General features: G+C 38.4%; 1 protein-coding gene across 1 annotated transcript in view; it reads right to left on the reverse strand.

Annotated features, from left to right (window-relative positions):
* GNAS (GNAS complex locus) overlaps window positions 1-17,240 on the reverse strand; it is a 99,429-nt gene that overhangs the window by 31,446 nt on the left and 50,743 nt on the right. Inside the window, exon 5 of the mRNA XM_084271767.1 lies at window positions 8,794-8,891. Within this exon, the coding sequence (XP_084127893.1) occupies window positions 8,794-8,891 (98 nt within the window). The remainder of the gene's footprint in view (window positions 1-8,793; window positions 8,892-17,240) is intronic.

The following is a 17,240-nucleotide window of genomic DNA, read 5'->3' on the forward strand; positions in this document are numbered from 1 at the left end:
TGACCACTGCCTTCACAAAAGACCCAGAGGATTTAAGGTTTACTGTGCACACAACAGTCTACTCTTTTACTGGTTCAAATTTACTCAAAGTATGTCTAACTTTTTTGAGAACTGAGATTATAGAAGAAGTTTCATCTGCAGGAAACAGTCATTCTTAGGGTGAATCTGTTGCATTTTCCCTGATATAAAAAAATTGTGTTCTGTGATTAGTAAAAATAAAAAAACCCCAACCCAACAGAAAAAAGGGCAATATCATCTGCAAGATCCACATACAGCCAAGGCAAGCCAAAAAACCTCGAGCTTTAAGCAGTCATATAGCTCTGCCAATTGTCTGACTTTCTGAACGTGTCAAACCTTGTCGAACATCGGGCCTGTCTTGCAGTAAATACATCAGCTGCACGTTTATCAGCTTTGCACTAGGAGCCAGATACGGTGTTTACTCTGACAGCAAGATGCCCTCACTCCAGGAATGCATGGCATCGCTCAAAGGATGAAAGGCTGCTCAGCAGATCACCAAGGAATCCAGGCATTCAGCGATATTTGTGAAACCTGTTGTTAATGAATTAACTCACAGTAGGAGAAACTCCATCTACTTCAAGAGTTCCCATAAGGATGAATCGAGGCTATTGAACTTTTCTTTATCTTTACAATCATGAAAGAAAACCAAAATTGTGTAATAATGCCATGTTAGGAGCTGCATTTAGTGGTCTTGTGCAACAATGCAACAGTCGTTTTGTGAATAAATTATTCTGTGTCAAGCCTGTAAAACCAATCACTCAGCTTTGAATGCATACATGGAATCCTGTTTACTAATACAGGAGTTATTTGAAAAATATTAGTCATTTTAATTACATGGAAATAGACTTAGGAAGTGTCAAAGTTTAACAAATAAGCAATGCAAACAATCAATGAAAATCAACCCTACAAATACCCTGGAAGTGACTGATCTGACCCCATCCTCAAAACATGCTGTTGAACCAATGACCACAAAACCCCTCAGTGTACAAAGCACCTATTTAAGTAGTTTTCTGGCATATTCTCTCACACTATTAATCAACGACACAAAAACTCTGAAGGAAGGAGTATGATAAAACGGGGAACCCGGTGCATTAAAGTGCAGAAATGAACAAAAGTTTAATTAACAAAGTTCTGGCTTAGGTGTCATCTCCTGCTGTATTGCGTTTTGACACCTCCCCTTCACCCACAAAAAAAATCCCACTGTATCTGTATTTGTATGTTTGCAGAGAATGGTGCCCACCCAAAAAAAAACCAGCAGAAGCATGGAGAGGAATCAGAAATACATTCCCTAAGAATACTCCTGTACCTAACAGACCTGAAAGCAATTACAAAATATGCTCCTGACATTTGCTTTTAAAAAGCTCAAGATTATTTTATCTTCTGTTTTCGAAATACAAATCTCAGAGCTTAAGCACATTTGAAATTTATCTGTATTATTTATTAAAATGTTTTAAATTCACTTGGTGATGCAGCATAACACTCTCTGTCAAACACCACAGTTTGCCATTTTTACCACTAGTAACAAGGAATCTGTTATTCCCTTCAGTGAATTATTTTTAACTCTGTGTTAATTAACTCTGCGAGTATAAGCAAAGAAATGAAGAAACTGGGCTACAGAACAACTTTGTTCATCTGCAGAGCTCTGAACTGTAGCCAAGTTCTTTTAGTACAGAATTATCTCATGAAGCTGCATCATTCTTAGGTTTATACAGTAGTAGTTACTCATACAACCACATTCTTTGATAACATCGACTTTGGTTTTAAAGCAGACTATTAAAGTAAAATATTAGCCAAGAGATACATCCTGAGCAAACTAACAGCTGGACTCAAGACAGTATTCTTCCCCAGCTAAAATGTCAGTACACTTGTCAGGTAGCTCTGCCCTCGTGACACTGTCTTGATGTGCTTTTGCCATCCAAAATGAAGCTGAGCTGGCAGAGGAAAAGAGCAATCTACTGAACACATCACGTGGATGCCTATTTATGATCACAGAGGAAATTCACTATTTTATGGACAAGCTTCATTTAAATAAAACGTTCATGCCAAAGTTTCAACCCCTGTGCCAAACCTGAGCAAAGTTTGTGCTTGTGAATTTGTCACTGAAGGCAAGAATAGCTAGTTGATGCACAAAGAAATGCTCTATTTGCACGTGGGAGCAGTTGCAACACAGTGAGAAATGACCCACTACATCAGGCATCCCTGACCACTCCAGTTTACCCTTAACTCATGCAGGCATTAGCAAGTGGTACGCTTAAACTAAAAGGCAACGTGGGATAATTTGGATGCAGGATTGATTGGGTCAAGAAACAGGGGAAGAAGTTCCAAATCAGCTTTTCCATGCCCTTCAGACCAGGTCAGCCCTGCCTCCAGCTGAAGGCAAATCCCTAATATTTACAACTAGACACGGAAAGGAAGTTGCATCTGCAGGGAAAGGGCAGAAAGGAACTGACACATTAACAGATGTGTGGAACAAAGGAGAAACAAGAGCAGCAAATGAATGAAGGCAATGGGTGAGGGTGTGTATGTGTGGGGGAGTGGTGGTGGTGGGGGTTTACATGCTGCAGCATGAGTGAAAGTGGAGGCAAAATCAGATTTCTGGAGCAAACAGTTGAACCCTCTCACAATAATTCAGAACGAAACAGTGGATATCACATAGACCTCCAAAGCCTGTTGTGTATGACTTCTGGAGTTATTCACATGTTGGATTTGCAAATGCCTTTCTGCCATTATGGCTCATCACCTTCAGTACTGCTGCTCCTAATTTGTAAGGCTCAGGCAAGCTATTCCAGGACACCTTTTGTTTTATCTTGCTTCATACTGGGATGTAATTTATTTTGATGACAGAGAAGTTTATCTGGGGTTGAGTGTAGCTTGAAATTATGAATTTATGATTAGCTGTGACAACAGTGGGAACATGTGTTGGATTCATAATCCATTTAACGGCTAAATTTAGGTAATCTGGTTTTCAGAGCACTTGCCAGCAGGCACATCCCTGCTATTGACAGTCAGCAAGAAAGGGCAGGCACATGGCGCAGTAGGTATAATTCAGCTACTTATATATTTGGACTCAGTATGTTGGTAGTGACTTCACTAAAGTCATGTAAAGGCAGGAGTACTTCCCATCACCTACAGCAACCTATTTCTGCACCTAGTGTCCCACTGGATTGTATTGAAAAAAAATAACCTGGGCTGTGGTTTTTGAGGCTTTTTTAGTTGAAATTTAACCTTGTTCAAAACATGATCCTCTTTTCCCTCAGCCTGAAGAGTCGGGAGAAAGATAACTGAATTAGGATCTTAAGTGCTCTGGAATAAAGTAAGGTGGGTTTTATAATCAAGACTAAGGATTAGAAGTTAGATGATCTCTGTCTACTCCTCAGTTTGCCAAAGAATTCACTCAACAGTAGGCAACTCATCAGTTTTAAATCAGTGAAAGGGGACATGAATATTATTCTTCCTCACAGGAATGTTTAACAATATAATTGTTAACGTCCGTAAGAAGCTCATGTATGCCAGGAATATAGGCCAGGGAAATTCCTGTCCTGTTGAATGTGAGTATGCAGACACAGCTTGCGGAGCTGGAGGAGACAAGAACAACTACTCTGCCAAAATCACAGAGTGGAAAGAAAGTGAAAAGGAAAAAAAAAAAAAAAGTGGTAATAAATAATATGAATAAGAAACTAGACTAACAGTAGTACTACTGATAAATCAGCTGCTGTTTAAAAAGGTGAGACTTTCAGCAAATGCACTTTACTACATGTTCCACGAAGGGAACTTTGTCATGAAATGAGATCAACATGGAAGAAAATCATTAAGTGCTCAGATTGGGGCTCTTAATTGCACTCTACAAGTCAGCAAATCCAGAAATAAAACACACCATAAATCTTAGCAAAAGTATAAAGAATTTACAACCAATAACAAATTAGGAATTAAAAAAACAGCACGTCCACATCTGCTGATCCTTTAGCAGCCCTGCACAGCGGTCGGTTAATAGCTGCACTCCCCCCCTTTCTTTGATAAGTATTTTAAAAACAAACATCTTAAAAAATACTTCTCATAAAACTCTTCTGGAGCAGCTTGGCACAGTTTCAAGCTATCGGAGTGGCTGTGCTGGTGTTGAAGTTTGAGAAACGTGGCTCTGCACCTAGAGCAGCCACCTCCCCGTGCTTTCTCCTTCCCTGAAATGGCAGGCGGCAGGAGAAAGGCCGGCAGCAGGAAATAGCGTGAGAATGGGCTCCCTCGTGCTACTTCCAGCCCTTCCTGATATCGGAGGGTGTGAAACGGGCTGCAAAGACTGTCCCTCACATTATTTCCTTTTCCACCCCAGCCAAAACCAGGAAGCGCCAGCGAGGAGATACGCAGTGTGAAACGAAGCACAGAATCAAACTGGTGGCCAAGGCACCTACTTAAGCCAAGGCGAACTAAAGCAAAAAATCCAGTATCTGCGGGCACAGCCTGATATTAGCTAACCTACAAAAGGCACCAGGAGGCTTGTGTACCCAGGCTTTGCTTTTGATTTGCTACGTAGCTAATCCTACAGCTACTGACATCAAAGCAATCTTCTCCAGGGCATCCACAGACTTTGGCTCAGACCTTTCAGGATGGCGCTAGCATCCTTCATGCCAACGTGAGAGCATCTACCTGCTCTGACCACTCTGCTGTGCATTTGTGAGGCCTCAAGAACAGAGCTCCTCAAATTAAAACCAAGGTACAAGTATTAGCAATAACAGCACTTCAAAGAGATTATGTTTGTTTGTATTTGACAGAAGGCATATATTTGACAAACAGGTCCTGGCACATTACAGTGGAAATGGCTCCTATATTCTTAATATTAAGTAATATATTCCAAATAAACTGCAATCCTGTGCCTTCAGGGAAGAAATATGAAGGATGGTAAATTATTTATTTCTCACTGTTTGGGGTTTTCTATATTCTAGACACTTCTGCGTTCTTCTGTTTATTATTAGCCAAGAGCAGTATCACATGGTAGCCTCAGTACAAACATTCGCTCTCTTATGTATACATCCCCATGAGATGCAATAGCAATGAAATTTGGTCTTCTCTTCGATATGGCTCTCTCCTCAGTGCTAAAATACATTCCTCCTGGAGAGAAATTGGTGACAACCTCACAGACCATTTATTCTAAAAGCAGAATTGAAATTAATTACTTAGTAAGTCCAGTTAAGAATAGGGAAACAGCCTCCTTTCCTTTCTCTGTCTCTCAAGACTGCAAAATATGCCTAGGCAGGAAGTACAGTAAAGCTCATGATGAGCAGAAGCAGCTACTCTTTGGAAAGGAATAGGGTTCTTCCAAAGTGACGATTTCGTTAGCCAGTGAGCTTGAGGATGAACAGCAGGATAGCAGAAGGGCTCTCCAGCAGACGAGGTTACTGCTTGGGCCTCACACCTTCACACCCCCAAAGACCACTACTACAGGTAAATGGAAAACCAATATGATACCTGTGCCTTCTTTTCAGAGCCAGGGAAACCAGGGAATTGCTGGAGCAATGATTAAAGCAGGTATTAATGTTAACTTCTTATGGGAAGACATCAAAGAATCGTAGCCAGTCAGCAGGAAGTGCTGTCCTTTCACTTACTGATCAGGAGCAGGTGAAAAACCCCACTGCCAGTCTCTACGGCAGACACACCTCATTAGATTGAGAATACATTCGTTCCCACTTTCCTGGGAAGGGACAAGCAGAAGAAAGTGGCTTTCCCTCCCCAATCCGTTTCTCTAGGAGAGCTAGTTCCACCAGCTAGCTCTCCTCTTTCTTCAGCACAAGCTCTGCAAGAGTTTAAACCTCCATCTCCACAATATCCTTCTTTCCAAGATGCTCCAGCATCCTGCAGCTATTCCATAAAGTCCTTAACTCTGAAAGACCTTCTGTTGGCCTACAGCCAAGCTACCTACATGAAGAACCAGCTTTTATCCACAATAAGGAGAATCATAAGAACAGTAATGCTGAACAGAAGGCAAGTAGGTAAGGCCTTACAGCTGACCCAGTAGCTCACTGCCACCATTGCCCTACTAACAAAAGGTGGGGATAAGAGAAGGGAAAGGCCTCCTGCCAGTTCCCAGAAGGCAGGACCGCTGGCACAGCTGCCCCACAGGCAGCCTCAAGGCCTGCGCTGTGCCCACTGCCTGAGGCCAGGCCACACAGACCAGCTCCAAAACCTGCCACAAGCCCCAGAGAAGCTCCAAACGCATTTCATGCAGGTTTGGAAGAAACAGAAATAAATTTAATTTTGATATTAACATTTCTGAAAGCCAAGCTAAGCCCTGTAAGATATACAGTCCTCACTGGTCCCAGCTACAAGACAGACAAGATCAATTTTTTTACATGTTCGGCAGAACTTCCTTCCTAGATATACACACATGCACACTTATATATATATATAGATACATAAAACTGTGCCACTTCCAAGAGTGAAAAACCCTTTTTTTAAAAAGGCAGAACGTTAAATGAGCCCAGACCAAGATGTGAACCAATTCACACTTCAAAAATGACAGTTAAAAAAATTTTTAAAATTTACAAACAACTGCAAAAAGAAACACTGTTCAGAATTTTAAAGGAATTCATGAATATTTAAGAACCTAGTCAATTTTCAAGAGGAAGAAGGGATATTTGGAAGCTGGATTGATCTTGAAAAAGAAAAGCCACTTTTCCGCCTTCTATTCCACCTTTCTCGTTTTAAACAGGGACTTCAAAAGGGAAAGTGTTTAGAACCCAAAGACTCTTCTCTGGAAGAGCTGACAACTCCAACACAGTTTTCTCAACTTTCCTTTTTAACTATGCAGATTGAAATTAAAATAATCTTCACTTGATAAATCTCAGTTACGTTTTATGCTTCGCCTTCGCTACAATTTCTTTAGAGCTTGCTCAGCAGGTTCATTTCAAGGTATCAATCATGTCAGATTTTATAGGAAGTAATTTTTGTCAGGTCCCTTGAAAATTTAACATGCTAAAAACAAGTTCTGAATTTCAAAGTCACACTAACCTCCAAGTAAACCTTTAGCCATTAAAAACCTTTTACTTTGCATATTGTGTTATGAAAAATGCTGTTGCAAGAGCAAAAGTGCCAGAAAGGAAAAGTACAACCAGACCCAACAATTAAAGGCTCCTTCTGCAAGAAAATACCGTGATATACTTTATTATCAAATTGAATCAATGTTAGAATTACAAAATATTTTTGGAAGGAGACAACAATGGTATCGTAGAAGAGAAAATCATTCTAATTTGTTAGCAATGTCCAAGGTTTGGTTTTGACTCAACAGCTCCTGCTGTAGAACTGAGTGTTCCACTAGATGGAGCAGGATGGTAAAACCATCATGAAGGCCACTTGCCTTGCTGACCCATGAAAAAGTCAATGTCCAGCAATCAGGGATGATAAGAATTTGAGCTTTCTTCTGTGCATTCAGGTCAAAAGAAAATTTGTTCCTCTTCCAAAGAAGGGCAACACAAAACCCCCTTAATGCTTAACAATACTTATTTCTTCCCGTCATGGAAGTTGGCTATTAACAAACCCTAACCAGAAACAAACAGATAAGCAAACACTACATGAAACAAAACTAGTTCTTCCTTATTTCTATCAACTTGACACTAGAAAGATAAAATTTACTGACAGTTGACAGAAAACGAAAATCTTGTAGTATTTTTTATTTTGTAGCAACTGAACTTGAAAAAAGATCTATGCCAAATGATCAAACATTAGTCACTGAATGCAAGAGACATCGCTACACATCAAACAAATTCTCACTAGAAACAATGGCAGAACTTCAAAGAGGCTCCTAAAGACCTGGAGCTGTGCAAGTCATAGTAAAATTATCTCCCTGGTCTCTTTTCAAATGGAGCTAATTGTTGATTTACCTTTAAGTCTACCTCAACAAACAAAAGAGAACCTTACACAATTTATTTCATCAAATGTTCTTTAAGAGATGCTGTAGTAGACAAACTGCAGTGGAGATTAAAAACTTGCCTTTCCTTGACCGCTAAACCTTACTTCAGCTGCTCTAAAAGAAGAGAGTATAAACTAACAAAGTTTAACCAAGTTTTAACCATTAATATTCCAAAACAAAGTCCTGCAGTTGAACATACACACCAAAAATACACCATTATCACAAACACCTTGCCAGAAAAAATTCTAACCCATACTATATTGCTGTATGTGGTAAATAACTGCAAACATGCAGTAGTCTCTCATGGCAGTATTAATTACCACAGTGGTATAAATAGCAGAAGAGAATGAATCATTCCCAGACATGTGCATGAAGGCACACAAGCAGAAGTCTTGGTGACTGATCACAGGCTGCTGCCCATGACTGTTGCTGCATTCTCTTTGTTTTCAGATAAATAAACTGCACTAAAATCAAAAGCTACAAATTTGGGCACATTTTCCACTGATGTACTTTCAAATTTACTAAAACCTGCTCCAGTATCTGAAGCCATCATTTGAAAGGAACTGGTCTAAAAGGAAGAAGCAGGAAATTTGGTCTTTGAGACAACACAATTATCCACCGCATTAAGGTGTCAGCCTGTATTAACACCATTTGAAACATCTGCAATGTTTTTAATATAGATATTATTGTCTAACTGACTGCCAGTTTTTCCTACCTCTCTGAATGGCTGATTGCCAACAATTAACTACATAGCATACCCACATTCTCCAAGGTAAGGAAAAGTAAGCATCAGGACTGCCCAAATCACTGTCATTAACATTCAATTATACTGTGTATATCACAGTCAACATACAGCAGAATGGAACAGAAACAATACTTACTACTGTGCACAGTCAATCAGTTGATATTCATTAGATCTCTCATAGCAGGCTTTCACACCTTCATCTTGCCAAAGTGTTTTTGTATGTTCATAAAACTCCTGAAAACGTAAAAACAGTATTAGCAAAATGGATAATGTATACAGAGAACCTGCAAGTGGTAACATATTGTTACCTCTGTTATGAATGGTAAATGGCAGCTTATTTAACAGAAGACTTCCAACATTTTTTAAACTGACTACAAGTTCAGTCAGCTTTCTTGCCTGTTTTGACTCTAAACTGCTTCTCAGTCACTTGAGTCTAACTATACATTGAATGAAGGGTTAACTTTTCACTAATGACAAATCTGTTGGCACTTTTCATAACCAACACTATTTGGTAACATTTGTTCTTTAACTCACAGTTCCACTGCATGTTACATTGATTTGGCTGTCAAGATTATTTTCTTTCTTCAATGAAACACTGTTACTTGGTGATTCTTACATTAATGTTGCAAACAATTATTAGGTTTTACTTGACTTTCCAAGTTAGTGAGGATTTTAGATTTATCTATATCTGTTATCTTACTTAACTATGCATCATTTAACTCAAAGTATTTCCAGAATTTGTTATTTTACAGTGTAAAAGGATACTGAACTACAGAAGAAAGACAGTAATACAAAGCTAGGTCATGTGTTGATTGTGCCAGCCTTGAAAATTATAAGCCCAGATATGAAAGCAGGCAGCCAAAAATGCAGTGCTTCAGTTTTGCTGAACCTGCAACGCAGTACAAAACACAACCAGAAGGCCATTTGGTTCTGGATACAGAAGATGCACTTTGGCTCCAACGAGGGCGCGTGCAATAGGTAATTGTATTTCTGACTATCAATCGAGGAACTTGGAATTGAATTAGAAAGCACAGCAGCAGCCCAGTGACTTGACACACACCACTGTGGGCATCACTGTTACCAACAACCATGAGCTTTTCTTGGCGCTCTCTCAGAGCTTATAAAGTGGTTTGGACCTAATGCTTTTTATTCCAATTTTAAGTACCTCAGGTAACTTACTCAAAATCAGCTTTTTGCATCCAGGGCAGACCATGAGCTTTAAAATAGCTGCTGTATATATTTTCTCTCCCCACCCCCTCCCCTCTCTTTACAGCAGAAATATTTTAAAGAAAAGGAATGCATTATTTTAAATAACCATTTTACTGCTTCAAGGTTCCTCCATTAACTTAGCTTTGGATATCTTGGGATAGCAGTCCCTCACATTCTTTCACTATCAGTGTAGTACAAATGAGATTTCCAAGGTTTGGCTTGAAAATATCTTTTAAAAAACCCTTCAGTTTCCTACCAGAATGTTAACTAACACCTGAACTGTCCCAGAACAGTAGATGCCTTAAAGGGCATCTTAAACTTACTGACGTGTATTTTCAAACCTTCCTCTTTTTGGTAGGTATAAGATGCAAATGTGATTGTGTGATCATACAATCGTGAATACCAATGATGGGAACAGCCTATCAAATGTAAATTTGATTCTACTTTTATTGCTATTGAATATTCACTAGCTGCACATACAAATAAGTGATAGTAAATGCATATTACACATCTAAAAAGTAGTCATTTTTTTCTTTCAAGAGATCACAGAACTTTATATATAGTATTGGCTGTATCTTGTCAGTTTGTTCCCTGCTTCTACAAATTCTTCATGAACCAATTAAACTTCTTTCACAAGTAGGTAGGAAGATTTTACTTGATTTCTAGTATTTTTAAATTGTGCCACCATTTGCTATTAAAAGTAGTAAAAGAGGAATTGAGATTTCAATTCCTGTCCTTGGTTTTCTCTCTCTCCCACTGCTGGAATTATGTTCCTTGGATGCTTTCATTTTGATGGTTTCCAATTTTTTGGCAGCTGGGGGACTGTCAATTACCTTCAAACTTCAAAACACAGTGAGGAAAACACGTTTCCAAAGCAGAAAGGAATAGGAAGAGAATGTAAAGGAGAGAGAATTATCTAGAATCTCACTACATTTTAACCAAACCCTTTCTGGGGAGGCTTTATATATTTATTTCTGCAAGTAACAGTAGTCTCATACAGAACATCTTATGACTCACCCAACTTATTGCTACAAAGCTGGGAAATTGAAAAATTGAATCGTCAATTGTATGAGATTTTTTGCTGAAACAGCAGCTGATTCAAATGGACATCCACCATTTAAATTTCCCATCTAATCAAGATAACTTACACCAGACTTCAGACAGTTAATTGAACTATTTGGCAAAGATACGGGTTCTAAAACAGACATCTGCTTCAAACTGGGGTCAGCATCTGCCAAGCCAATTATCTCCAAATATACCCCAAAATACTCACTTTGTTCTGCATTAGAGTAAGCAAATAAGTAACTAGGCAAAGACATGTTTACAGAAAATGCAATAAAGCATAAAGATTCTTCATCACCTACAAATATACATTTAGAGTAAAAATAAGAGGCAGCGCCTTAATAAAAAACGAAGTCACAGCACAGCAAAACTGCCACAAAAAGGAAACACAAAAGTCCTTCCTTAGTACCCTTTCCCACTTCAACTAGGACATTCTGGCAGAGAACTGATATAAAACAATTATTTCAACTTATAAACTCCATTATACCTTGTGCAGAAACATTTGGAGTTTCTGCAGTCAGAGTCTTAAAATGGGATGGGAAGTAAATCCAGTTCCCAGCCCCAGCATAAACAGATTGATAATAAAAAGCCTAGGATTTAATTTAACAGAACACTTACATCTTGTTCAGAAGAGTCCTCCCTGTGTTTTAAGGGCAGTTCTTAACATCTAAAAAAGTATGTGGATTACAATAGTGGGATAATGATCAATGTTTGTGCCTTATTAGGCTAAATTAGCAATAAACCACTTAAAACTGCCTTTAAATCTGACTTGCTAATCTGAAGTAGAACCATATGCAATACTTATGCAATCTTTTCAATATGATTATTAACTGTCCATGTGGGATGGAAAAAGAATTTAAGTCCACATTCTTGGAATTTTTAATTTCAAAATTAGGATCTAGAACAAGTAATGAGTAGTAAGACACTGTGGGTTCTCGGGGGGGTGTGGGGTGTGGATTCATTGCTTTTGGTCTTTGTTGTTTGTTTTAATTTTGTTTTGAAAACTGACTACACAACTTGTCATAGCCAAAAGCAAAAGCCTTTATTAATAAACAGACTCGTGTCTTTAGGTCATATCAAATATATCTTCACTCATTTTAGGACTAATGCTGACCCATCTTAAGTGGAAACTAGGCAAGTTCACCAAAGAAAAGTTGGACTCAGTCTTACACAGTTCCACTCCGTATTAGAAGCCTACTTACACTAGTGACTCGTTTTGGAATTAAGACATAGTAGCTAGTTGCAAAAAAAGCAGATTCTCTCTCCTCCCCAATACACCTACACTAACCACAATTCTGAAATAATATTTAAAAAAAAGAATAACATAAGAAATCCTCAGCATCCCATGTGAGTCATGGAATGTAGCCTGGGGCTACTCTTGGGGAAGGCAAGTAAAACCACAAGATTTGTTATGTATTTGGGTAAAACAGGAGATTCAGAGGCTGCTAGAAAAAAAAATCAAGTTAGCAACAGGGTGTTTTGGGGTTGGATTTTTTTTTCCTGTTAAACAGTTCTAATTTGTATGAGATCTCTAAAAATAATGAGTTGGGAAACAAATTAACCAAAAGTAGCAGGCAAATTTCCTGAAAAGAAATAGCCAGAAAACTAGTCCTTACATGTCTGGTTCTTGTTTCCATAACACTGATTCATTTGCTGGCACATTCTAATATAACAGACTCTACAGTAGCATCAACACAGGTTTCTCTTGCATTATAAAAATGGAACTCCTAACAAAATAGCTAAAATAAACAAATAATACTAAATAACAATTTGGTTTGAGATTACACTCCACAATAAACAAGATATAAAGGTTAGGTTCCAAATGATCTACAGTATTTACAAGCATGGTCCTATTATACATGCTCAAATATGCATACTTCAAACTGAAAAAAAATTCCAGTTATGTCATTTTCCATTAAAAAAACCCTGCTGCAGTTACACAATACACACCCAAGATCCTGTTTAAACTATAGCTGAAGCTGTGTAAAGCAACGAAAGTCAACAGAAGTGATGACAGCATGGCATCACCAAGGAAGGCGAGAAGTGAATTCTTCCTAAGCATTATGTCAAGATCGTAACATTTATTTACCACCAAACCAGACTTCACACTTTTCAAAGCGTTAACACAACCCCAAGAGAGAAATCCTTGTGTAGAACATCAAGGGACAACAATGCCAACGTAACACAAATCTGAACAGAACAAAGAGGGCTTGATTTTGAATGTGTTTGGGCTGGGCAGGGGCATAGTTTGAATTCTGGACACAATCCCTAACCAACAAGCTACACTACTATGAAACTATAAAAAAACCCCAACCAACCAAAAAGCCCCACAACAAACTCAGAGAAAAAACACTGTCTGGGTAAACCTTCACTGGTTTTCCTTAGGTAACTGAAGTATCAAGGAGCATGACTTGCTGATGGCAAGGAAGCCTTATCTTTCATCAGACTGTAACACCACGATACTTAAAAAATCGTATTTATGTGAAAAGAAATGTATTTCAGTATTAGTACTTTATTTATTAGACACTTTCTCCACCTGCTGAAAGTTTCTCAATACAAGGAGTCAATAGGCAACATGTAGTAAATTGCTTGTATTCACTTGCAGGAATCTACACAGAGATTGAGAGAAAAAAAAGCATCAGTGGAAAGGATGATGTAAAAGGGATGCTTGGAAAACACTACTTTATTCCAGAAAGATCTTAATGACACAACTCTGTATTAGAAGAGGTGTAATGCAGAGTGTAATCAAGTTAAAAACCTACTCATATTACAAAATTTCAGCAAATTTAATCGACAGCAGCAGGTATACAATAGCTTTATTAATAAGTCAAACCAGAGAAAGTGTTAAAGAACTTGGAGGTTGAGCATTTTGATTGTTAAATAATCCTCCCGGCCTGGAAAAAAATAAAGGCACCAAGATCAGCCTTTGAGAGGCGTTCTAAAGGGTAAAATATGAGTAGAATATGAAGAGAAAAACTGGACATACTCTCTACAAGGTTTTGTTCCCTCCGGATATATAAATACTCCTGAGACTTTTAAAAAAATGTTTATGAAGCAATGTTTTATAGGCATTTGGATTTGGCAGGGAAAAGCACTGGCACAGTTCTTGCCATTATTAAACCATGTTCACAGGAACCTTAGCATGGATGTGCAACATTACCTTCTCTTTGTAAAATATAATATAGGGTGGATCTGTCATTAGGACAGCTTATTTACTAATTCCAGCATAAGCCAATGCCATTGAAAAAACCACCTTACCTACTAAAAGGTGTGTACAACCATTACACAATGTTGTGGTTAAAACTGGGATTTAATTCCTGGGCAAAGTTCACTGTCCCATGGAATTGTACATTTCATAATAAGAGTTTTAAATAGGTCATCCACTTACAAACCTAATGATTACAGGTCTAACCAAACCAGCTTCTAACTATAAAACTGTATCTTGGGTGACATTCACTTCCCAGTGTGCTGGGCTTTTAAAAACAACATTGACCATTGGTTTCAAACCCCTTTACAAACCTACTCAGCAAGGTGGGGGCACATGAACTTTACTTTCCTGACAGTCAGGCAGTTCTGCTGCATTCCACTAATGAACCGTATAAGAACAACACAAGGTCACAGGATGGCAGGGCAGCACGGTACATTCCAAGACAAACTGCACAAGATGATCTTCTACTTCCAGGACAGGTACATATACAACAAATGGATTTATTTTTCTTTGCTTGTATCTGAAATTAAGTGATTACTACTGACTGTAAAGGCTGCTCAGAAAAGGAACACAATGGCATCTTGTCATTCTCCCTGGGTTTGGACAGTGATACAAGAATGTGTTAAATCTGTCAAATCAGACAGTTTAATAAGCCACTTACTTGAATAGGGAAACATCTGCATTCCTAATGGTGTGAACAAGTGTTAATTATTACTTGCTATTTTAGGAAAAATATGCTGATGATATCACAAAGGAAACGCATACCTACAAATAGTTGAAGATATTCTCCAGTTACTGGCATGTGTCCAGAACTGAATACAAAACTCTTTGGGAGAGGCCGGAGTACTCAGCACTTCCCATAACCCAGTCAGAAGTATTTTCAGCAAGGATTCAGACCCATTATCAGTATCTTTCCATGCTCAGAAGAGAAGAACAACATTGAAGTACTTATGGTTTCTGCTTGTGGTACCTTCATGTTTCTAGAAGCACAAATTAAACTAGATGTGGCTTGCAGGGAACAGACAATGGGAAGGGAATCTTATTTAAGAAACTCCTGTGAAGTTTGAACTTTCATTTTTCCTCTTTGTTAAAAGTTTCAAAACACCACAGTATTTGAGAAACATGCCCACACACAATTCCATACCCATAGTCTACAAAGTGCCTTTGGTTAAAAGGCCTCACTAGTATAGTATCATGCTATTTCTCCTTTATTTGTACTTTCAGAAGAAGTTTAACCACCTCAGCCACTTAATCTGTTGATACTAGGCCACTGCTCAGATTTGATCCTTTCACACAACTCTTATTTAAAGGACAATCACCCTCATTAGGGAGGAAGAATTCACTTTTGGTGAGAGCACTAAGATGGAAGTTAGCAAATGTGGACCCTACTCCCCATTTCATCAAGATTCCTCTGCAATTTTAAACCAAGTAATCAGTGTTCCTCTGCTTCCTCTGTACAAGCATACAAAGAAAGAAGGCAATTCATTAATGGATTAAACTTACTGATAGCATAAAAGGCTCACAAACAAGTCTTCTCTACCATTCCAACTCTCTTGTGGGGCAGTAGAGAGCAGTACTAGAAGCACTATCAGCTATTCCTGTAGACCTCTGAAAAGTTTATTAAAACTCTAAGAAATTTCCTTTGTGCCTTCAGTTAGGGTTTGGAAAACATCTTTCATACCCATATTGTGGTTGATTTTTATAGAATGAATATATAATAAACTGAAACTGTCAAATCAAGTGACCTTATTACCTTACGCACTGCTACAACCAACCAACACTTCAAATTATTATTTGAACTGGGGACCATATGCTTTGTGCTTAAAGTCTGCTTTTACCAGAAACTTTCACCAACAGAAAAAGGTAAAAGATAAAATAGTTCCTCCTCATTCTGAATTCAGCCAAATCCCAAGGACAGATCACTAATCATCTTACGATCTTTCCAAAGAAGCTGAATCTGTATTCATGAAAGTATTCATAGAGTCACAACACAGTCTACATGACTAAATCAAGCTCACATACACTTACAATAGATTAATTAAAAATTCTGCTTATTTGCTGGGAATTTTTTAAGGGTAAAATGCTAGCCAGCTTCCTAAGAGCTTAAGAAATCTTGATTTTTACTGGAACACTGAAGAAACGTCGTGTACTCTCCAAAGGCAAGTTGAAAACCCTGCCAACCTGCTGGTTCTCTGAACAGCAGGACTTCACCAGAGGAGATGCCTGCATTTAGAGAACACGATACCCATAACAGCTCCAGTCAGTGACAGACACAACAGGTCTGTGGTGGCATCAAAACTCAGTCACTCACGCAGCAAGCACACAAGCAAATACCTGTTCATCCACACACCTTCATTCCCACACAAGTTCCCGCCACCTTCCATTCGAGTTTGGCAAGGGAAAAGGCCTGTGCTTGTAGATCTCTCCCAAGATTTGGGACTTAACACGTTTTTTTAAATTCCATAACTTCACAAACCAATGGCATGCTCCCTGTTGTTCTGTTCCAGATAAAAGTCACACTCTGTTGGAAGTCACAGAAAGCTGCATTTAAAAAGGTAACTGTATATACTACAATATATTTGCTTTGGTCCTGGAATAATGAAAAATAACTTTAGCACTGGGGGACACATGTAAAAACAGGAAAGACTATTCCACAGAATCAAAATGTAAAATAGATCACAAAATTTTTCCCTTATTTTTTTAACTTTTTAGCTACTTCCATGTTCAAAGTTCATCCTTCACTCATCTAACATGATGCAAATGAAATCAGAATACCAGCTGTGATTTAAGGAGTATGTTTACCATCACATTTCCAAGTCTTTGTATGTTATAGAATTCTTATGCCCAAAGGTACTCTTTGTTGTACACCCAAATACAGATCCCCAGGGCAGTGAGCATATTCACATGTTGCTTCACATTTATACACTCAAAGAAACTCTGCTTGAGCCACTGCAACACCAGGCAGGTTCACAGGTAAAATTTTCTTTCATCTGGGCACAAACAAATATTTTGTGATAGTCTGTTACTGTGATTAAAGCCAGAAAATTCTTAAGAATTTCTGTATTAAATTTATGCCTATTTCCTGTTTAATTCAGCTGACAGCT

The sequence above is a fragment of the Gallinula chloropus genome (assembly GCF_964237585.1).
Source record: "Gallinula chloropus genome assembly, chromosome: 16".
Taxonomy (NCBI): Eukaryota; Metazoa; Chordata; class Aves; order Gruiformes; family Rallidae; genus Gallinula; species Gallinula chloropus.